The sequence below is a fragment of the Neoarius graeffei genome, chromosome 24 (genome assembly GCF_027579695.1).
Source record: "Neoarius graeffei isolate fNeoGra1 chromosome 24, fNeoGra1.pri, whole genome shotgun sequence".
In the NCBI taxonomy this organism is placed as follows: domain Eukaryota; kingdom Metazoa; phylum Chordata; class Actinopteri; order Siluriformes; family Ariidae; genus Neoarius; species Neoarius graeffei.
This window is the reverse complement of record NC_083592.1, coordinates 54,581,022-54,603,866: the sequence shown is the minus strand read 5'-3', so window position 1 is coordinate 54,603,866 and position 22,845 is coordinate 54,581,022. Positions and strand designations below refer to the sequence as shown.

The window sequence follows — 22,845 nt, the reverse complement described above, 5'->3', positions numbered from 1 at the left end:
TGGTTTTTCCCACTGTGAATTTGTCAGGCTACAGAATAAAGAACATTATTTAAAACAATTCATGCTTCATGTTTACTGTAGATTTCAGAGATATAAAACAAAGTGTGATAAATCATTTCACTAAAATCCTACACAGCAACAATAACTGTTTGTCCCTTCAGAGACAAAAGACCTCTTTTATTCCCAACAACAAATTATTTTTGTCTCGCTCTCAGCGTTCACCGAGGCTCCTTTATACTGAATTAATCTATAGTGAGTGTGTGGTTTTTACTCTGCGCCAAATCCTCTTCAAGCAGCACCAGGATCCACTCGCTCAAAGAAAAGCTCGTTTATTTCATATAATAAAGGACATTTATAAGAAGTAGATTGTGTTCTAATGTTTCCACAACTGATGAGTGTGTTTAGCTGGAGATATATATATATATATATATATATATATATATATATATATATATATATATATATATATATATATATATAATATACTGTACACAGTGGGGCAAAAAAGTATTTAGTTAGTCACCAATTGTGCAAGTTCTCCCACTTAAAAAGATGAGAGAGGCCTGTAATTTTCATCATCGGTACACTTCAACTATGAGAGACAAAATGAGAAAAAAAAAATCCAGAAAATCACATTGTCTGATTTTTAAAGAATTTATTTGCAAATTATGGTGGAAAATAAGTATTTGGTCAATAACAAAAGTTCATCTCAATACTTTGTTATATACCCTTTGTTGGCAATGACAGAGGTCAAACGTTTTCTGTAAGTCTTCACAAGGTTTTCACACACTGTTGCTGGTATTTTGGCCCATTCCTCCATGCAGATCTCCTCTAGAGCAGTGATGTTTTGGGGCTGTCGCTGGGCAACACGGACTTTCAACTCCCTCCAAAGATTTTCTATGGGGTTGAGATCTGGAGACTGGCTCGGCCACTCCAAGACCTTGAAATGCTTCTTACGAAGCCACTCCTTCGTTGCCCGGGCGGTGTGTTTGGGATCATTGTCATGCTGAAAGACCCAGCCACGTTTCATCTTCAATGCCCTTGCTGATGGAAGGAGGTTTTCACTCAAAATCTCACGATACATGGCCCCATTCATTCTTTCCTTTACACGGATTAGTCGTCCTGGTCCCTTTGCAGAAAAACAGCCCCAAAGCATGATGTTTCCACCCCCATGCTTCACAGTAGGTATGGTGTTCTTTGGATGCAACTCAGCATTCTTTCTCCTCCAAACACGACAAGTTGAGTTTTTACCAAAAAGTTCTATTTTGGTTTCATCTGACCATATGACATTCTCCCAATCCTCTTCTGGATCATCCAGATGCTCTCTAGCAAACTTCAGACGGGCCTGGACATGTACTGGCTTAAGCAGGGGGACACGTCTGGCACTGCAGGATTTGAGTCCCTGGTGGCATAGTGTGTTACTGATGGTAGCCTTTGTTACTTTGGTCCCAGCTCTCTGCAGGTCATTCACTAGGTCCCCCCGTGTGGTTCTGGGATTTTTGCTCACCGTTCTTGTGATCATTTTGACCCCACGGGGTGAGATCTTGCGTGGAGCCCCAGATCGAGGGAGATTATCAGTGGTCTTGTATGTCTTCCATTTCCTAATAATTGCTCCCACAGTTGATTTCTTCACACCAAGCTGCTTACCTATTGCAGATTCAGTCTTCCCAGCCTGGTGCAGGTCTACAATTTTGTTTCTGGTGTCCTTTGACAGCTCTTTGGTCTTGGCCATAGTGGAGTTTGGAGTGTGACTGTTTGAGGTTGTGGACAGGTGTCTTTTATACTGATAACGAGTTCAAACAGGTGCCATTAATACAGGTAACGAGTGGAGGACAGAGGAGCCTCTTAAAGAAGAAGTTACAGGTCTGTGAGAGCCAGAAATCTTGCTTGTTTGTAGGTGACCAAATACTTATTTTACCAAGGAATTTACCAATTAATTCATTAAAAATCCTACAATGTGATTTCCTGGATTGTTTCCCCCATTCTGTCTCTCATAGTTGAAGTGTACCTATGATGAAAATTACAGGCCTCTCATCTTTTTAAGTGGGAGAACTTGCACAATTGGTGGCTGACTAAATACTTTTTTGCCCCACTGTATCAGGAATCATTATACATACAGGACACTTTTTCGATGGAATAAAATAAGGCGTTCTGTTCCCTTCTAGCAAGTTTCATTCATTTGGTTTGATAGCATGCAATATTGTTAGCATATTGCTTATCCTACATGTATTACATCACTCTACCCAGTGGAGAATGAGTGTTGAATATCCATCCATCCATCCATCCATCCATCATCTGTAGCCGCTTATCCTGTCCTACAGGGTTGCAGGCAAGCTGGAGCCTATCCCAGCTGACTACAGGTGAAAGGCGGGGTACACCCTGGACAAGTCGCCAGGTCATCACAGGGCTGACACATAGACACAGACAACCATTCACACTCACACCTACGGTCAATTTAGAGTCACCAGTTAACCTATGGTAACCTGCATGTCTTTGGACTGTGGGGGAAACCGGAGCACCCGGAGGAAACCTACATGGACACGGGGAGAACATGCAAACTCCACATAGAAAGGCCCTCGCCGGCCGCTGGGCTTGAACCCAGAACCTTCTTGCTATGAGGCGACAGTTCTAGCCACTACACCACCGTGCCACCCCGAGCGTTGAATATAGTTTACGATATTGCATGGTTGTCAAGACAACATGACGTCACACGTCGGAGACATAAAACTTCCACACCAGCGAGCGACTGGAACAATTTGTAAATAAACAAACATGGCCGCCAGATTTGCTTTGTTAAATATGGAAGATTTTGAGAGAATTTTGAAAGAGAAAGATGCATTGAACACCTGAAAGGAACGTGTATGTATAATAATAATAATAATAATAATAATAATAATAATAATAATAAATATTGGCTGGCTTTTTTTCATAGTCTATCAGATATATTCCATTCAGCTACTCGTCTTCGACTCGTTCAGTATCATGCTAGCTGAATGGAATATATCTGATAGACCACTCAATGCCAGCCAATATTATTTAAATATGTCACTCAGATCCGTGATGTATTTTGTATGAAAAATGCGAGTTTTTCAACATGAGAAGATAAACTTCATGTCTTCAAGCCAACGTGTGATTTTCTTTTTATTATATTGACATATTCACAAGCAAAAAGTCCCTAAATTTATCAAAACAATTCATCAATTTCCTCACAACTGACAGATAGAGATTTATATCCCGGTTTTGGTTCTCCATGTCCCGGATGAAGTTTGGATGAAAAATACAAGTGGTGTATTTCCCAGTAAAACACTCGTGTCTATATAATATAATGTGCTTTTTCTAATGCATATTACATTAACATAGTAATAGCTTAAACAGAGACTTGTATACTGGATACTCAACATAAACGGATTTAAAAATATGTTGCTATTATTAAAGAAAAGTATATAAACATTTACATGGTGAATCTTTCTGTAAGATGTTTCTTTAACATTTATGGAAGGAGTCTCCAGTGTCAATGTTTAAATCTGTAAGTTTTCAGACATCTTCAGGACAGAGGAGTTTATATCTTTTTTTTGCGGTTTCTCTGTAACATGACAATCTACGTGTTTTTCGTCTCAAGAGAAATAAAAACAGATAGACGGGTGAGGGAATGACTGTTTACAGCTGCTATAATGTAAGTGAGAACAGGAAATACTGTAACTTTCTGTGTGAATGTCCTACAACAATAAAGGTAACTATAAATGGATAAAAAGTATGACATGTCTTTTAATAAATGAAATTTTGTAATGATTGATGATTTCTTTGTTTTGAACGACATAAGAAATGAAACACTTTGGTGACGTGCTGTTAGCAGAGGTGGACAAAGTACCCAACTTCATTACTTAAGTCAAAGTACAGATCCCACTGGTCAAATGTGACTCCGATACAAGTGAAAGTTGTCCAGACAAATTTTTACTTAAGTTAAAGTACTGAAGTACTTGCTTTTAAAAATACTTAAGTATTAAAAGTACATTTTCTGTCAACGCATCGTTGTATTATTGCCAAAATGCTTACAAAACCTAACGCCGTGACCAAAGACAGAAATGTGAATTCACAAAATGAACGCATGCTGTGCATCATGGTGGTTTAATGTTAAGCTAGCTAGTCAGTGAAGCTCCACCTGACATGCTAGTAAACTCTTTTCAAACTTGAAATCATATTGGGTCGCTAACGCTACTAGAAAAGAAAGATTTCTACATTCTGTTTATTTGGCAAGATTATGCTAAAACATATTTCTGAAAGGACTTCAGATAAGTTAACGTTATTCATCTTAGCGTAATTCCATTTTTACATGCTAACTAACAGTGTCCAAGTTAACTAGCTATGTGTTAACGTTAGCCGTGGACAAGGCTACGGCAACTTGGCGGGCAAATCCATAGAAAGTCATGTGACTAACCAGACTGCACAGCTATTGCAACGTTATCGCTAGCTCTAAAAGCACAGACAACTTCATTACAAGCTTTCTCTTGGAATAAAACGTTTATATCCCTCAATATGCTTCCGCAGGTCGGATGGCGAGTTTTTGTAGGCTATATGGTTCGTTTTCGGCAAACAAAGCAAACATTTAAACCGAAACGAATCTTTAATCCTTTCAGAAAACTGAAACATGGGTTCATGGTCCATGAGTGCGTTCATTCCACAGAAGAACCGCCTCCTTCCATTCTGCCATCAACTGATCGTGTTAAATAATGCTGCGGAGAAATTACTGAACTTGATTTTATACAGTCTATGGACGTGACGTGACCCTAGTGATTACTGATCGGCTCTCAGTGTCACCTGCGGAAAAAAACCAATCACCTTTCAGAAAAGAAAAGAAAAAACATCTATTTTCAAAGCTGCTTCATGGTAACGAGTAACGAGGAGCTTGATAGAAATGTAGTGGAGTGAAAAGTACAATATTTGTCTTTCAAATGTAGTGAAGTTAAAGTCATAAGTTTCCAAAAAAATAATACTCAAGTAAAGTACAGATACTCAAAAAGTGTACTTAAGTACAGAACTCAAGTAAAAGTACTTCGCTACTGTCCACCTCTGGCTGTTAGAAGAAAATAATCAAATAATTCTGTTTCATTGTGCCACCTTGTTGTTGGTTATTTTTTTATAACAGTATGACATGAAGTGTTTTATTCCTTACTTATAAAATAATAATAATAATAATAATAATAATAATAATAATAATAATAATAATAATAATAATAATAACTTGCATAAAAATTCTAAGCTGTACAAAAACTTATCTATATAAGTGTATCCATGTAAATTAGGCTACTTAAAGAAAAAAGGAAAAACAAAACAAACAAACAAACAAACAAACCTAAATTATAATTTGTAATAAGCAAAACTCATGTTCTTTTTTTAAGGTGGTCCAGATCTCAGTGAACTTTCCCAAGTGTCAAAAAGAACTTAATTTTATTCCTACTTCCCCCCCCCCCCCCACACACACACACACTATTTTTTTCCATATTTACAGACTTACTGCACATTCATGTATAGGTGTGTATGTTTATATTTTGTGTAGAAATAAATAAATGAAGCAGATGGTTAAACTGTAAATCTTTCTGAGACACGTGCAGAGAGGAACTGTGCGGCTCCACCTTAACACAGAGGAATGAAGAGGGTCAGGAAGATTTGGTGGGCGGGGAAAAAAGGTTTGGGACAAAAAAAAATAAAAAATATATATATATATATATATATACAACATCACGTGGTTGGAGATCAAAAGAAAGAGAGAGGAAGAGAAAAAAGGGGAAAATGTGCGGAGCGGCACAAGAGGAAAGAAGGGAAGGGAAGAGAAGAGAAGAGAAGAAGTGAGAAGAGAAGAAGAGGAAAGAAGAGAAGAGAAGAGATGTAACGCAACACATGTGTCAGTTGTGCAGCTGTGAAACTGGGCTTTAAAAGCAGAAAAGAAAAGTCATCAGCATTATTATTTCACCTGGTGAAATTATTATTATTACTATTATTATTATTTTTTTTAATCCTGAAATTCCTCCACTTCTTTCCACTTCCAAAAAGAAGAAGAAGAAGAAGAAGAAGAAGAGGACATGATGTCCTGCTTTGCACAGATCCAGATCCAGCCGGCGAGATGAGGATGAGGATGATGGAGATGTTGATGATGATGATCATATTGATGATGATGATGGTGGTGGTGGTGGTTTTTTCCCCAAGAAGAAGAAGAAGAGGAAAGGAATGGGTGTTCACTGTGCTGGAGCTTTTTCTTTGCTTCTTTCTGTCCGTCTCTGCCAAGGACACGGCCTTCGTGGAGGTGGTGCTGTTCGAGTCGAGCCCGAGCGGGGATTACACCACCTACACCACCGGGCTTCAGGGCCGCTTCTCCCGGGCCGGAGCCACCATCAGCGCCGAGGGAGAGATCGTGCAAGTACGTAGGGCATCCATTCCCCCCGATTCCCCCCTGCGTGCTCTCATTTCCCTGCGTTTTTCCTCTTTAACCCTCATTTCTGCTCCGCTTTGATGTTCGAATGCTTTCATGTCCGGAGCGGTGGGTTTAGAACCGATACACTTCTGACGGACCGCCAGCTTTTTCTCGCTCACTCTGTAACTCTGTAACTCTGTCACACACACGGCAGCTTGCTTTCTGTCTGTCTTTCTGTCTGTCTTGCTTGCTTGTGTTTGTGTTTTATTTGTTTTCTAACCGACTTCAATCCCTCTTTCCTCACTTCAGCCTTCGTGTTTCTATATTTCACTGTTTTGTTCTTATTTATGGCTGTAAAACAACAGCAGGCTCATGAAGGAGTCCGGACTGCATGGGCTTCACTCAGCGGCGGCTTGGGGAAGGTTTTAAAGTTTGGAGCCTCGTGGATCTGCTTTCTTTTCCTCATGGAGCTTCCAAACCTCATTCCCACCTCCTTCCTGCACACTTTAATCTTCTGTAATGAATTTAGGAAACATTTCAGTTATTAGCTAGTTTTAGGTCTCTGTGGAGCTTTCTGTACTGTAGATGTTGCTCTTAATCCTTTCTGAGCTCCTTCCTGCTCCAAAACCCCTCCTTTTCATTCAAAACCCCTCTCTGAACCCTTTCATACTTCTGTAATGATGAATTCCAACAACATCGCTGTTCCTAACTGCTGTTTAAATTCTGAAAACTTTACAGCTGCTCAGTTATTAGGTAGTTTTATTTCTCTGTGTCTCTTTCTGTAGATGTTGCTTGTTCTCTGAGCTCCTTCCTGCTCCAAAAAGCCCTCCTTTTCATTCAAAGCTCCTCTCAGAACCCTTTATCATTACAGACGCGTTACAAAGCACTTCGCTGTTCCTGATCGCTGTTTACTGTAACTTCCAAAAAGTTTACAGCTCCTCAGTTATTAGCAAGAAGTTTTAGGTCTCTGTGTATCTTTCTGTAGATGTTGTTTGTTCTCATAGCTCCTTCCTGCTCAAAAAAAAAAAACAACCCAAAACTTTCCATTCAAAATTCCTATGGAACCATTTATCATTACAGTTGCATTACTAAGCATTTCGCTGTTCCTAACCGCTGTTTAACGTCCATAAAGTTTACAGCTCCTCAGTTATTAGCTAGTTTTAGGTCTCTGTGGAGCTTTCTGTACTGTAGATGTTGCTCTTAATCCTTTCTGAGCTCCTTCCTGCTCCAAAAAGCCCTCCTTTTCATTCAAAACTCCTCTCAGAACCCTTTATCATTACAGACGCGTTACAAAGCACTTCGCTGTTCCTGATCGCTGTTTACTGTAACTTCCAAAAAGTTTACAGCTCCTCAGTTATTAGCGAGAAGTTTTAGGTCTCTGTGTATCTTTCTGTAGATGTTGTTTGTTCTCTGAGCTCCTTCCTGCTAAAAAAAAAAAAACCAACCCAAAACTTTCCATTCAAAATTCCTATGGAACCGTTTAATTTATCATTACAGATGCATTACTAAGCATTTCGCTGTTCCTAACCGCTGTTTAACGTCCATAAAGTTTACAGCTCCTCAGTTATTAGCTAGTTTTAGGTCTCTGTGGAGCTTTCTGTACTGTAGATGTTGCTCTTAATCCTTTCTGAGCTCCTTCCTGCTCCAAAAAATCTCCTTTTCATTCAAAACTCCTCTCTGAACCCTTTCATACTTCTGTAATGATGAATTCGAACAACATCGCTGTTCCTAACTGCTGTTTAAATTCTGAAAACTTTACAGCTGCTCAGTTTAGGTAGTTTTATTTCTCTGTGTCTCTTTCTGTAGATGTTGCTTGTTCTCTGAGCTCCTTCCTGCTCCAAAAAGCCCTCCTTTTCATTCAAAGCTCCTCTCAGAACCCTTTATCATTACAGACGCGTTACAAAGCACTTCGCTGTTCCTGATCGCTGTTTACTGTAACTTCCAAAAAGTTTACAGCTCCTGAGTTATTAGCAAGAAGTTTTAGGTCTCTGTGTATCTTTCTGTAGATGTTGTTTGTTCTCTGAGCTCCTTCCTGCTCAAAAAAAAAAAAAAAAAAACCCAAAACTTTCCATTCAAAATTCCTATGGAACCATTTATCATTACAGTTGCATTACTAAGCATTTCGCTGTTCCTAACCGCTGTTTAACGTCCATAAAGTTTACAGCTCCTCAGTTATTAGCTAGAAATTTTAGGTCTCTGTGGAGCTTTCTGTACTGTAGATGTTGCTCTTAATCCTTTCTGAGCTCCTTCCTGCTCCAAAAAAATCTCCTTTTCATTCAAAACCCCTCTCAGAACCCTTTCATACTTCTGTAATGATGAATTCGAACAACATCGCTGTTCCTAACTGCTGTTTAAATTCTGAAAACTTTACAGCTGCTCAGTTATTAGGTAGTTTTATTTCTCTGTGTCTCTTTCTGTAGATGTTGCTTGTTCTCTGAGCTCCTTCCTGCTCCAAAAAGCCCTCCTTTTCATTCAAAGCTCCTCTCAGAACCCTTTATCATTACAGACGCGTTACAAAGCACTTCGCTGTTCCTGATCGCTGTTTACTGTAACTTCCAAAAAGTTTACAGCTCCTGAGTTATTAGCGAGAAGTTTTATTTCTCTGTGTATCTTTCTGTAGATGTTGTTTGTTCTCTGAGCTCCTTCCTGCTAAAAAAAACAAAACCCAAACTTTCCATTCAAAATTCCTACAGTATGGAACCGTTTAATTTATCATTACAAATGCATTACTAAGCATTTCGCTGTTCCTAATTGCTGTTTAATGTCCATAAAGTTTACAGCTCCTCAGTTATTAGCTAGAAATTTTAGGTCTCTGTGGAGCTTTCTATAGATGTTGCTCTTAATCCTTTCTGAGCTCCTTCCTGCTCCAAAAAACCCTCCTTTTCATTCAAAACTCCTCTCTGAACCCTTTAATTTATCATTACAGATGCATTACTAAGCATTTCGCTGTTCCTAACCGCGGTTTAACTTCCAAAAAGTTTACAGCTCCTTAGTTATTAGGTAGTTTTATTTCTCTGTGTATCTTTCTATAGATGTTGTTTGTTCTTTGAGCTCCTTTCTGCTCCAAAAAACCCTCCTTTTCATTCAAAACTCCTCTCTGAACCCTTTGATTTATCATTACAGATGCATTACTAAGCATTTCGCTGTTCGCTGTTTAACTTCCAAAAAGTTTACAGCTCCTCAGTTATTAGCTAGAAGTTTTAGCTCTCTGTGTATCTTTCTGTAGATGTTGCTTGTTCTCTGAGCTCCTTCCTGCTAAAAAAAAAAAACCCTTTCCATTCAAAATTCCTATGGAACCCTTTAATTTATCATTACGGAAGTATTACAAAGCATTTTGCTATTCCTAATCGCTATTTAACTTCGGTAAAGTTTACAGCTCCTCAGTTATTCGCTAGAAGTTTTAAGTCACTGTGATGCTTTCTGTAGATTTTGGTTGTTCTCTTTACTCTTAAAATCTTTTCTGAACTCCAAAAAATCATTTTTCATTCAAAACTCCTCTCTGAACCCTTTAATTTATCATTACAGATGCATTACTAAGCATTTCGCTGTTCCTAATTGCTGTTTAAATTCTGAAAACTTTACAGCTGCTCAGTTATTAGCTAGTTTTAGGTCTCTGTGTATCTTTCTGTAGATGTTGCTTGTTCTTTGAGCTCCTTCTTGCTCCAAGAAACCCTCCTTTTCATTCAAAACTCCTCTCTGAACCCTTTCATACTTCTGTAATGATGAATTAGGAGAAGTTCATTGTTTCTAATCGCTGTTTAACTTCAGTAAAGTTTACGGCTCCTCAGTTATTAACTAGAAGTTTTAATGGGGCTTTCTGTAGATTTTGGTTGTTCTCTTTGCTCTTAAAATCTTTTCTGAACTCCCAAAAATAATTTTTCATTCAAAACTCCTCTCTGAACCCTTTAATTTATCATTACAGAAGTATTACAAAGCTTTTCACTGTTTCTAATCGCTGTTTAACTTCCATAAAGTTTACAGCTCCTCAGTTATTAGCTAGTTTTTGGTCACTGTGGAGCTTTCTGTAGATGTTACTCTTAAAATCCTTTCTGAGCTCCTTCCTGCTCCAAAAACCCCTCCTTTTCATTCAAAACTCCTCTCTGAACCCTTTCATACTTCCGTAATGATAAATTAAAAGATGTTCACTGTTCCTAATTGCTGTTTAACTTTGCTTCTCTGCTGCAAGTTCAAAAAAGTTTACAGCTCTTAAATTATTAGCTAGTTTTAGGTCTGTGTATCTTTCTGTAGATGTTGCTTGTTCTCTGAGCTCCTTCCTGCTCCAGAAAAACAAAAAAAAACCACCCTCTTCATTCAAAATTCCTATGGGAACCCTTTAATTTATCATTACAGAAGTTTTACAAAGCATTTCACTGTTCCTAATCGCTGTTTCACTTCCATAAAGTTTACAGCTCCTCAGTTATTAGCTAGGTTTAGGTCACTGTGGAGCTTTCTGTAGATGTTGCTCTTAAAATCTTTTCTGAGCTCCTTCCTGCTCCAAAAAACCCTTCTTTTCATTCAAAACTCCTCTCTGAACCCTTTCATACTTCCGTAATGATGAATTAGAAGAGCATCGCTGTTCCTAACCGCTGTTTAACTTCAGAAAACTTTACAGCTTCTCAGTTATTAGGTAGTTTTATTTCTCTGTGTATCTTTCTATAGATGTTGCTTGTTCTCTGAGCTCCTTCCTGCTCCAAAAAGCCCTCCTTTTCATTCATAACTCCTCTCTGAACCCTTTAATTTATCATTACAGACGCATTACTAAGCACTTCACTGTTCCTAATCGCTGTTTATCTTCCAAAAAGTTTACAGCTGCTCAGTTATTCGCTCGTTTTAGTTCACTGTGTCTCTTTCTGTAGATGTTGCTTGTTCTCTGAGCTCCTTCCTGCTCCAAAAAAACTCATTTTCATTCAAAACTCCTCTCTGAACCCTTTCATACTTCTGTAATGATGAATTAGAAGAAGTTCACTGTTCCTAATCGCTGTTTAACTTTGTTTCTCTGCCGCAAGTTCAAAAAAGCTTACAGCTCTTAAATTATTAGCTAGTTTTAGGTCTCTGTGTCTCTTTCTGTAGATGTCGCTTGTTTTCTGAGCTCCAAAAAAACCCACCCTCTTCATTCAAAATTCCTATGGGAACCCTTTAATTTATCATTACAGAAGTCTTACAAAGCATTTCACTGTTCCTAATCGCTGTTTCACTTCCAAAAAGTTCACAGCTCCTCAGTTATTAGCTATTTTTAGGTCTCTGTTTATCTTTCTGTAGTTTTTGTTTGTTCTCTTTGCTCTTAAAATCCTTTCTGAGCTCCGTCCTGCTCCAAAAAATTGTCTTTCATTTAAAACTCCTATCTGAGCCTTTTAATTTATCATTACAGAAGTATTACAAAGCTTTTCACTGTTTCTCATTGATGTTTAACTTCCAAAAACTTTACAGCTCATCAATTATTCGCTAGGTTGAGGTCATTGTGGAACTTTCTTTAAATTCTGGTTGTTTTCTTTGTCTTTAAAATCCTTTCTGAGCTCCAAAAAATAATTTTTTATTCAAAACTCTTATCTGAACCCCTTAAGTTAACATTACAAAGCATTTCACTGCTTCTCATTGCTGTTTAACTTCTGAAAACTTTACAGCTCTTCAGTTATTCGCTAGTTCGAGGACATTGTGTCGCTTTCTGTAGATTTTGGTTGTTTGCGTTTTGCTCTTAATCCTTTCTGAGCTCCTTCCTGCTCCAAAAAACCCCTCCTTTTCATTCAAAACTCCTCTCTGAACCCTTTAATTTATCATTACAGAAGTATTACAAAGCATTTCACTGTTCCTTATTGCTGTTTAACTTCCAAAAGTTTACAGCTGCTCAGTTATTAGCTAGTTTTATTTCTCTGTGTGTCTTTCTGTAGATGTTGCTTGTTCTCTGAGCTCCTTCCTGCGCCAAAAAAGCCTCCAAAAATACTTTTCTAATGATATATTAGAAGATCATCACTGTTCCTAATGGCTGTTCAACTTTGTTTCTCTGCTGAAAGTTCAAAAACGTTTACAGCTCCTAAATTGTTGGCGAGTTTTAGCTCACTGTGGAGCTTTCTGTAGATTTTGGTTGCTTTCTTTGCTCTTAAAATTGCATTTTTCTGCTGAAATATTTGTTTTTTGTACGTAAACACGGGAGTTAGAAATGTATAGTTAGAGTTTTAATGAAATCATTTTGAAGTCCTAAGCTTGTTTCTCGCTGACTGTTCAGTCTGTTGGTACAAAAAGTTTACAGGTGTGTCGAATGACGATGGCGCCGTTCTTTCATGCTTCAGTTCAGTACAATGGAGCGATTTTGCAGTTTGTAATCACAACTTCCACTTTGTTACGCCGCCACAAAGTCAAGAAGTTTACAGGTCCTACACTATTGGCGATTTTTTTTCTTTTAGTTGTTGTGTAACTTCCTTTCTGCTTAAAATCCTTTCGAGCCTCTTCTCTGACTATATTGCAGTACATTACATTAAAAAAACAACAACAAAGAAACAAAAAACCCCACGCTTTTCTCAACAAGGAAACGATTTCAAGTGCCGATTCTGATCATCAGAAAAAAGCTGAATATCGGCTCTGATTATCGGTCGACCCCTAATTTAGATCAATTTTGTACTTAAGTCTCATTTGAGCTTCTTTCATGTTTGTCATCTAAAACATTTCCTAACTGAGCGTGAAGGTTGAATTTAGTCGTGAGTTATTAGTCACGGTGTATCTTTCTTTCTGTAGTTTTACATTCCTTATGACTTCACTCATGTCTGTTGTGTCCTTGTGTGTTTTATAAGATGAAATATGATGAAAATTGATATTTGAACACTTTAAACATGACTTCTTTATTCATCTGTCGTGTCCAGAATTCAAAACATGAACAGCAGGAAATGTTGAATTGATCGTTTTTGCTCATTGTGTCGCTTTCTTTAGGCTTAGAGTGATCGATGTTCTTTTAAAACTCTTTCAAACTCCTTTCAGAGCCTCGTCTATGAAATACCAAATCGGCTTCTGCAGCGTGGCCATCGACTGCGAGTTATTCGGTTACTTTTGATTGCAAGTTTTGCATCAACTTTAGAGCCACTTGACTTTTCAGTTGCTTTCTGAATCTCATTTTCACCTCCATCTGCATTTCCGTTTACTAAAATACTGATTTCGCTGTTGCACGTTTACAAAAAAAAGTTTGTGATCATTCTTTTGCTTGTTATCAAGTTTTCTTTAGATTTAATTTGGTTTCTATGCACTTAATATCCTTTTGGGCATCATCCATGACGATGCTAATGCTAATACTTCTCTATGCTGTAGTACTTTTTTTTCTGTTTTTAGCTCCTTTTTTTTGCTAATTTATTTAGTTCCAAATTAAAAGTTTACATGTTACTTTACAAAAGCAAGTTACTTCGATGCTTGATTTCAGAAACGTTTGAAGTAGCGATCTATATTGGTGGTGAATTTTTGTTTCTGCTTTCCTTTTTAGCTTGTTTTGAGCTGCTTGTGAACTTGTGTGCAATATTTCAACATTCTGTAGCTACAGTTATTTTACTTTGGATCTAATTTTAAGTTTACAGAAAAGTGTTGGAAGTTTTAATTGCTCATTAATGTGTTTATACTACAATATTGATATTTCACTTTATTACATTAATGCCATTTAGCAGATGCTGTTATCCAGAGTGATGTACAACAAACCCAGAGCAGTCTGGGGAGCAGTTGGGGGTTCGGTGCCTCGCTCGAGGGCACTTCAGCTGGTCCACGGAATTGAACCAGCAACCTTTTAGTCCCAAAGTTGCTTCTCTAACCTTTAGGCTACGGCTTCCCCTTCTTTACTGACACAGCAGTTTATTTTAATGCTAAACCTTAGGGAATGTTAGAACATGGTTAGAATATTTTCTAAGATGAAAACACTTTTTTTAATACTGATTCCTGATTGGGAATTTGATTAAATGTGTTGTTTGTATTTTTGAGAAGTAAATGAACGTTGGGCTTAATTTGAACAGTGAATGTGGTGTAAACTTTCGATGTTTTTCTTAAGTCATGGAAAAAAACTCAAACATTTTAACATGTTAACCCACTGATCTGATGCTTGGCCCCTTCTTGTTGCGTGTATAGCTCTGAAAAAGTCACACAGTTGATGGAATTTCTCTCTCTTTGTTTGTTTGTTTCTTTTTTTTTCGTTAAGCTTGAAGAGCTCAGGATGTGTCCGTGTTTCAGATTGCTGTAATTGTAGATTGATTTTTGTCTCCTTGCCTGCACATAATAATTACTTCAGCGTATTCAGGAAGGTCGAACAAATTCACACCATCCTCCGCTCATTCTCTTTTGGCAGAGGCTAGCGTAGCATCAAAATACACGCTAATAGTCTTTCATTTAAACTCGCTCTTGACTCCAAGTCGCATCATCATCATTATTATTATGTTGGTTTGGATTTTAATTGGTATTTTAACAGAGCATATATCTGTCTTGGAGTCGGACGCTTCAAAAAGTTGGAAGTTCATATCATGGTCTGATGAGATGAGCTGCTTGAATTTATTTATTTCCCATGATTTTAGCTCTTCTTCATTTTGTTCCACTCTTGATTGTCAGCCACGTTGCTGTATATTTCTCCCTCTCCACCTGTGAACATGACAGATCAAATGACCTCCTCCATCCATCCATCCATCCATCCATCCATCATCCGTAGCCGCTTATCCTGTGCAGGGTTGCAGGCAAGCTGGAGCCTATCCTAGCTGGGTATGGGTGAGAGGCAGGGTACACCCTGGACAAGTCACCAGGTCATTGAAGGACTGTGGGGGAAACTGGAGCAACCCCACGCAGACAACGCCAGCTCTACACAGAAAGGCCCTCACCGGCCACTGGGCTCGAACCCAGGATCTTCTTACTGTTAGGCGACAGTGCTAACCACTACACCACCCAAATGACTTACTGTCTTTTTAAAATCTAATCTCCTTCAGGTTGGCACCTTGCTGCTTTTCGAGGCAGGTTCTGCTTCTTGCGTTGGGGGGAGGGGAAGAGTATTCTTATTAAAACTTCCTGAATTGCTTTGGATGTATCTCCGAACAAGACACTTGGTTCATTAGCAGGGAAAAGAAAAAAAAGAGTTCGGTCAGAAGAGTGTGATCCTGAAGGTGCTCTGGATGTAAATCTACTTTCCATTCCAATGTTCCACAACAACATGCAGCATTTGTTTTTCTGGAAATGAACATGAATGAATGATTGCATCATGGATTGATTGATTGATTTAAAGTTTGTCAGTCGTCTTGCATTAATGATGCGAAATAAAAATTATTATACATACAGGATGCATTTTTGATGGAATAAAAACGTGTTCTATTCCCTTCTAGTGGGTTTCATTCATTTGGTTTGATAGCATGCAATATTGTTAGCATATCGCTTATCCTACATGTATTACGTCACTCTACCCAATGGAGAATGAGCGTTGGATATGGTTTACGATATTGCATGGTTGTCAAGACAACATGACGTCACACATCGGAGACGTAAAACTTCCGCGCTAGCGAGCGACTGGGACAATTTGTAAATAAACAACTATGGCCACCAGGTTTGCTTCGTTAAATACAGAAGATTTTGAGAGAATTTTGAAAGAGAAAGACGCATTGAACACCCGAAAGGAACGTGTATGTATAATAATAATATTGGCTGGCTTTTTTGTGATCTCATCTCATCTCATTATCTCTAGCCGCTTTATCCTTCTACAGGGTCGCAGGCAAGCTGGAGCCTATCCCAGCTGACTACGGGCGAAAGGCGGGGTACACCCTGGACAAGTCGCCAGGTCATCACAGGGCTGACACATAGACACAGACAACCATTCACACTCACATTCACACCTACGCTCAATTTAGAGTCACCAGTTAACCTAACCTGCATGTCTTTGGACTGTGGGGGAAACCGGAGCACCCGGAGGAAACCCACGCGGACACGGGGAGAACATGCAAACTCCGCACAGAAAGGCCCTCGCCGGCCCCGGGGCTCGAACCCAGGACCTTCTTGCTGTGAGGCGACAGCGCTAACCACTACACCACCGTGCCGCCCGCTTTTTGTGATATATCAGATATATTCCATTCAGCTACTCGTCTTCGACTCGTTCAGCATCATGCTAGCTGAATGGAATATATCTGATATAACCATGATGCGGTTATCTGGGTTTGGAGAAAAACATCCTGGAGAAACTTGTTGTTCCTGCATTAATTAAATTTCAGAGTTTTGTCACGGAGGAAATGTTTTAATAAAGTTATCCCAGACGTCATCCAGTGGAACGCCGAAGACATCTAATCGCGTATTTCAGAGTCTGTCTTTCATGGCGCGTTTGTGGGTGTCAGTGTGTGCCGGGGAGTAATTTAGCATGGTTGAGCTTCAGAAGCTCATAATTGGAGAGTTGTGTCTTTCTTGGGGGGAAAACGTAATTCTCAGGTGATTGAGGTGATAAACTTGACACGCTGTGTCATGACATGTTGGGAAGGGAAGGATTTTCAGACTTTCTGTAACGGCTAAAAGCCAAAACAACGATAAAGTACAAAACAACGATTTTTGCTTTTCAGTATACAGAAATGTCACATGGGGGGGAGGGGAGGGGGGTCGAGGATGTCGTCCAACATGTTGTTAAAGTAAAAACTGAATGTGAACGATACGTAAATTTTCTGCTCGTCGTCGACTTTTCGGTGTTATACTCTCTGGATTTTTATGGAAATGTGGAATGCACGCGTGTTGCACAACGTTTGGGCACAGAGGAGCCTTGAGCAGTTTTTAGAAGTAGTTTTAGGAGCATTTTTAGAACCGTGATTATCTCCAGTGCTTTGGTCTGCGTCGGCCAATCAGCACGAGCTGGTGGACGTTTGTGAAATACGGCCTAATTGCATGCCTCGAAGCAACCCTGCATTTGCTGGTCTGTGAAAGATCCACTTTGGAGCCGTCGCACATTTCTGCAGGCTTTGTTTAGGCAGCCTCTCTGCCTTTTTCGCCTTGACCTCATGCGGTCGAAATGAGAAGAATGAAAAATGTAGGGGTTTTTTTTCTTTTTTTTCGCCTTTATATATTCATGACAGGCTACGCCCGATGGAGGATATCTCTCAGCAGCATGTGATTATGAGCGATGTAAAAGTGGGATTGTTCCGAGTGCAGGTCATATTCATCAAACTGGCATGCGGTCAACGGTGTTCATGGAGGTGGGACGCCGGGGACGGGGCAGGATGAGGGGTTTCAGCAGTCGTAATATTTAGTCTAGCCATATATGTATTTAGCTGGACTGTTTGGCACTGGCCTTTAGCCACGTGGAGCCACGAGACCACGGCTTTACGTCGGAAAAGCCGCAGACGTTTAGGTTTGCTCTGGCTTCAGGCGCCGTTTAACATAGCGCTGGTCTCGGATTGTTAACTTTGATGGCTTCTTGTCTGCACTGGGCTGAGTGCTTTTCAAAAGTGGCCTTTCGGTCTGCTCTTCAGACAATCTGTGTTTTTGCACCTTACACACCTGAACTGTGCCATAAGGAACACTGAACACCTGGTAGAGATGTCTGAGAAGCAAAATCTACTTTTCCTCAGAGGAAAATGAGGATCAAGCGTATAGTTATGCACACTAATGATCCTTTAAAGGGTCTTCATAGAACACTTCACCACTGTGTTTCCCTTTCACAAGATCCGAGTCGTTTGGAAGCCAAGAACCGTTTAATTATCCAATGAATCCTTAAAGGAGAACTGAAGGCAATTTTTTTATGATCAAAATTCTATTTATCTCATTTTATTAAATATAGGAATGCATTTTTGATCGCTATTTTGTCACTGCTATATGCTCTGTAATACATCAGTCCATATGTCAAAGCAATGGCCGTAAACGAGATTCGTTGAGACCTTAGATCGTTGTTTTGATAGCAATCAGGAAAGTTTGAAAAAAGTAGGCAGCAATCATCATTTAAACTCGTTTTTGTGCAATACTTCGTTTGGAAAAGAGTTTTCAAAATGGCGGCACTGACACCTGGCTGACACTTCACGTTTCGAAGTCTCGCACAAGTCTCGTGAAGATCGCGCGGATAACCGACGCCTGCCGTGGACCAAACGAACTAAATTCAACACGGCTAAAAACCGACTAGGCCGATAAGTATAATATTTAATTGCAATTAGTTGCCAATACGAGTCACGATAGAAGGTTACCAAATCTGAAAACGTAATTGAATAGCACGTTAATTAAGAAATAAAGCAAGTTTAACAATGACTTCAGTTCTCCTTTAGAAAACGCTTTCTTTTTCCGCTCAGATTGAACAGCTGTCAATTTTTTGAGAACTTTTTGTTTGATTTCTGTTCATTTTCTCCATCAATATTGACTAAAAAATAAGCAGAGAGAGCTTGTAATTTTCCGTTGTTCACACTTTAACCCCAACACCAGATTGTGTATGGAGATACATTTTCACCGTATCACACTGCCCTAATCAAAATATCTGATGTTCCCATGAAGTCTCGTGGGAGATAGCGTAGTTTTGCACAAGTGGCAGTTGGAACATGCAGAAACACAACACAGCAGTACAGTTTTGTTATGGCTGGAAAAAGTTTGAAACATCTTTGTAAAATGAGCTACAAAGGCAAGAAAAGTAAAAAAAAAATCAATCAACTTGAGAAAATAAATGGTGTGACTTGAACTGATATGATGATGAGAAAAAATAGCTATTAATAGAAAGAACACCGAGCTAACATCAGCCCAGCGCTGTGGCTATTTTGTAAGAAACAGAACAAACGAATGTTAGCTGTTGCTGTTTTGCTTTATGTCTGAATATAAATGTTGGTAACGGATCCACAAGAGTCGCACTGTTTCAAAAACGGAAACGTGTCATCGTCCTGTGTGCGAGTATCCCATACCCATCACTTCGTTCTACCCAGAATGTTCCTGATGCATTTCTTACTACATCAGCTATAAAGAAAATTATCATTTAAAGCTAGACGGCCTTTCGAGTTCATAAAACCGGTGAAATTTAGTTCCCTCTGAAATGTGGTCATTGTGAAATATGTTTATTTCTGTAATATCTCACAAAATATCAGGCCGTTCTGTGGCTGGGAAGTTATTTAATTCGAGGGGATTAAAGCAAATATTGTGCATGAAATCACTCGCTTTGTGTAGTCAAGCAGACAGAGGAAGTCCATGTGTGCGCATGCGCAGGTTTACCTTCTTCTTCTTTGTATTTTTATTTTTTGCATATTTGATAAATAAAAACTTTATACAAAACATCTGACAAAATCATTTCCACTTAGAATGTAAACAAACTGGCGAAATGACAGGAGCAATTTGTGAAAAAGGCAATAATAACAGGGCTTTCCACAAGCGCCGGCTGCCGGCCATACAGCCGATTACACAATTAAGTCCAGCCGGCTACTTTAATGACTTATTTTTGTAGCCCACAGGCTCTAAATATTAATTTTCGATTTTAATAAAATTAAATGTTTATCTAACGGACTGACAATAATGTCAAACTGAACCGCACTCATTTAAGTTGTGATTTGCGCTGTTTGTACCGATAATAACCACAAATTCCCCGCCGACTTCGTTGATCAAGGGAGAGTAACTCATCCGCGGCCCCGACATGCAGTGTGTGCGTGCGCGCTCGGCAGAGGCAGTAGTGTGTCGGAGGGAACAGAAGCAGGGATAACGCTTATTTTGTCTCCGGTAAACCAGTCTTCTCTTGTTCAATTACGTGCTGGCATCAAAAGACACCATAGGCTGTAAACGAAGCCAAACTGAGTGGTTGGAGTGTATTTTCATACACAAACGGAGAAATGTTGGCTGAGTGTGTAATTGTGTAGCCCCACTGCAGACCGTTGTCGTTGTTAATTCATAGCATGCTCAGCTGCGTGAATGTGTCATGCACCGAAAATAAGAGATTTACAAGCCAGGAACGCCTCATGATGCAATACGCAAGAAAAGAAAGAAGATTTACTGCCATTTTACTTTGTATTTGAGTAAAGTGAATAAATAAATGGTCTGTGGAAAATACATTTAATCCTGGGAACTGCGTGCACAGGAGTTTATTTTGTGTTTACTCCCCCCGGCTGGCTACTTATTTGTCATGGCTGGCTAGTATGAGCCTTAGTGGAAAGCCCTGTAATAATAATAATAATAATAATAATTCTTGAAAAATAAAAAAAGATACGTTCTTACCATCAAATCCTTTCATTCCATATTTCGTTGCTTTTTTTTGTATTTTTTGGGGCTTTGTTTTCGAGTAGAGTTTTTATTTCGTCCTCGGTTGCTTCAGCAACATGCTCCGCCATTTCGTTTTTCTCTACTCATGGTATATGAGCTGATATCCTAGTAGTAGTGTAGCCAATCATAGCACACGATTGCTCATATCCAGTGAATGTGGATAGAATGAAATTATATATAAAACACACACACACACACACACACACACACACACACACACACACACACACACAAGCACACAGAGTTAGTGTAACATCTCTTTCTGTTATAGTTCGTCTAAACCATGCATTTTTTGTTTTGTTTTGGAAGCATGGACCAGTATCAATCCCGCCAATCCTTGATGACTTTCCTGCAATATCATTTTTCCGAAGTGTTTTATTCCTCTTATACTGCAGTCATTTTCCAACATGAACAGTCACTCTCTCAGCAGCCTTTTTATTTTCTCAATCTTAATCAAGACAAACCAAAAACACATCTCATCATGTCCCTGAGAACCCGTTCTCACCACTTCTCGTCAGGTAGAAATAGAGAAGCAGCTTTAGGACCATAAGGTTGCTGGTTCAATTCCCTGGACCAGCAGGAATGACTACTCCCCAGGCTGCTCTGGGTGTGTTGTATGTTGCTTTGGATAAGAGCGTCTGCTAAATACCTGTAATGCAAGCTTGTCTCATCTTTATTGAAGATTTCGAAAAATGTACAACACTACAGAGTTATATGAGTTCCAGTGCCACTTTATATATATACAGTGGTGCTTGAAAGTTTGTGAACCCTTTAGAATTTTCTATATTTCTGCACAAAATATGACCTAAAACATCATCAGATTTGCATACAAGTCCTAAACGTAGATAAAGAGAACCCAGTTAAACAAATGAGACAAAAATATAAATCTTGGTCATTTATTTATTGAGGAAAATGATCCAATATTACGCATCTGTGAGTGGCAAAAGTATGTGAACCTTTGCTTTCAGTATCTGGTGTGACCCCCTTGTGCAGCAATAACTGCAACTAAACGTTTCCGGTAACTGTTGATCAGTCCTGCACACCGGCTTGGAGGAATTTTAGCCCGTTCCTCCGTACAGAACAGCTTCAACTCTGGGATGTTGGTGGGTTTCCTCACATGAACTGCTCGCTTCAGGTCCTTCCACAACATTTCAATTGGATTAAGGTCAGGACTTTGACTTGGCCATTCCAAAACATTAACTTTATTCTTCTTTAACCATTCTTTGGTAGAACAACTTGTGTGCTTAGGGTCATTGTCTTGCTGCATGACCCACCTTCTCTTGAGATTCAGTTCATGGACAGATGTCCTGACATTTTCCTTTAGAATTTGCTGGTATAATTCAGAATGTATTGTTCCATCAATGATGGCAAGCCGTCCTGGCCCAGATGCAGCAAAACAGGCCCAAACCATGATACTACCACCACCATGTTTCACAGATGGGATAAGGTTCTTATGCTGGAATGCAATGTTTTCCTTTCTCCAAACATAATGCTTCTCATTTAAACCAAAAAGTTCTATTTTGGTCTCATCCATCCACAAAACATTTTTCCAATAGCCTTCTGGCTTGTCCACATGATCTTTAGCAAACTGCAGACGAGCAGCAATGTTCTTTTTGGAGAGCAGTGGCTTTCTCCTTGCAACCCTGCCATGCACACCATTGTTGTTCAGTGTTCTCCTGATGGTGGACTCATGAACATTAACATTAGCCAGTGTGAGAGAGGCCTTCAGTTGCTTAGAAGTTACCCTGGGGTCCTTTGTGACCTCGCCGACTATTACATGCCTTGCTCTTGCAGTGATCTTTGTTGGTTGACCACTCCTGGGGAGGGTAACAATGGTCTTGAATTTCCTCCATTTGTACACAATCTGTCTGACTGTGGATTGGTGGAGTCCAAACTCTTTAGAGATGGTTTTGTAACCTTTTCCAGCCTGATGAGCATCAACAACACTTTTTCTGAGGTCCTCAGAAATCTCCTTTGTTCGTGCCATGATACACTTCCAAAAACATGTGTTGTGAAGCTCAGACTTTGATAGATCCCTGTTCTTTAAATAAAACAGGGTGCCCACTCACACCTGATTGTCATCCCATTGATTGAAAACACCTGACTCTAATTTCACCTTCAAATTAACTGCTAATCCTAGAGGTTCACATACTTTTGCCACTCACAGATATGTAATATTGGATCATTTTCCTCAATAAATAAATGACCAAGTATAATATTTTTCTCTCATTTGTTTAACTGGGTTCTCTTTATCTGCTTTT

At 39.2% G+C, this 22,845-nt stretch overlaps 1 protein-coding gene across 3 annotated transcripts in view; it reads left to right on the top strand.

Moving 5' to 3' along the window:
* The first annotated feature begins 5,758 nt into the window (after window positions 1-5,758).
* Window positions 5,759-22,845, top strand: part of znrf3 (zinc and ring finger 3) — a 139,731-nt gene continuing 122,644 nt past the window's right edge. For 2 of the 3 annotated variants that reach the window (XM_060907476.1, XM_060907477.1), the window contains exon 1: window positions 6,326-6,412. Coding sequence is in view for 1 of the 3 variants with exons in the window: in XM_060907475.1 (XP_060763458.1) it covers window positions 6,119-6,412 (294 nt within the window). In the remaining 2 variants the exon portion in view is untranslated. Of the gene's footprint in view, window positions 6,413-22,845 lie in introns of all 3 variants that reach the window. The other variant, XM_060907475.1, reaches the window with a different exon arrangement.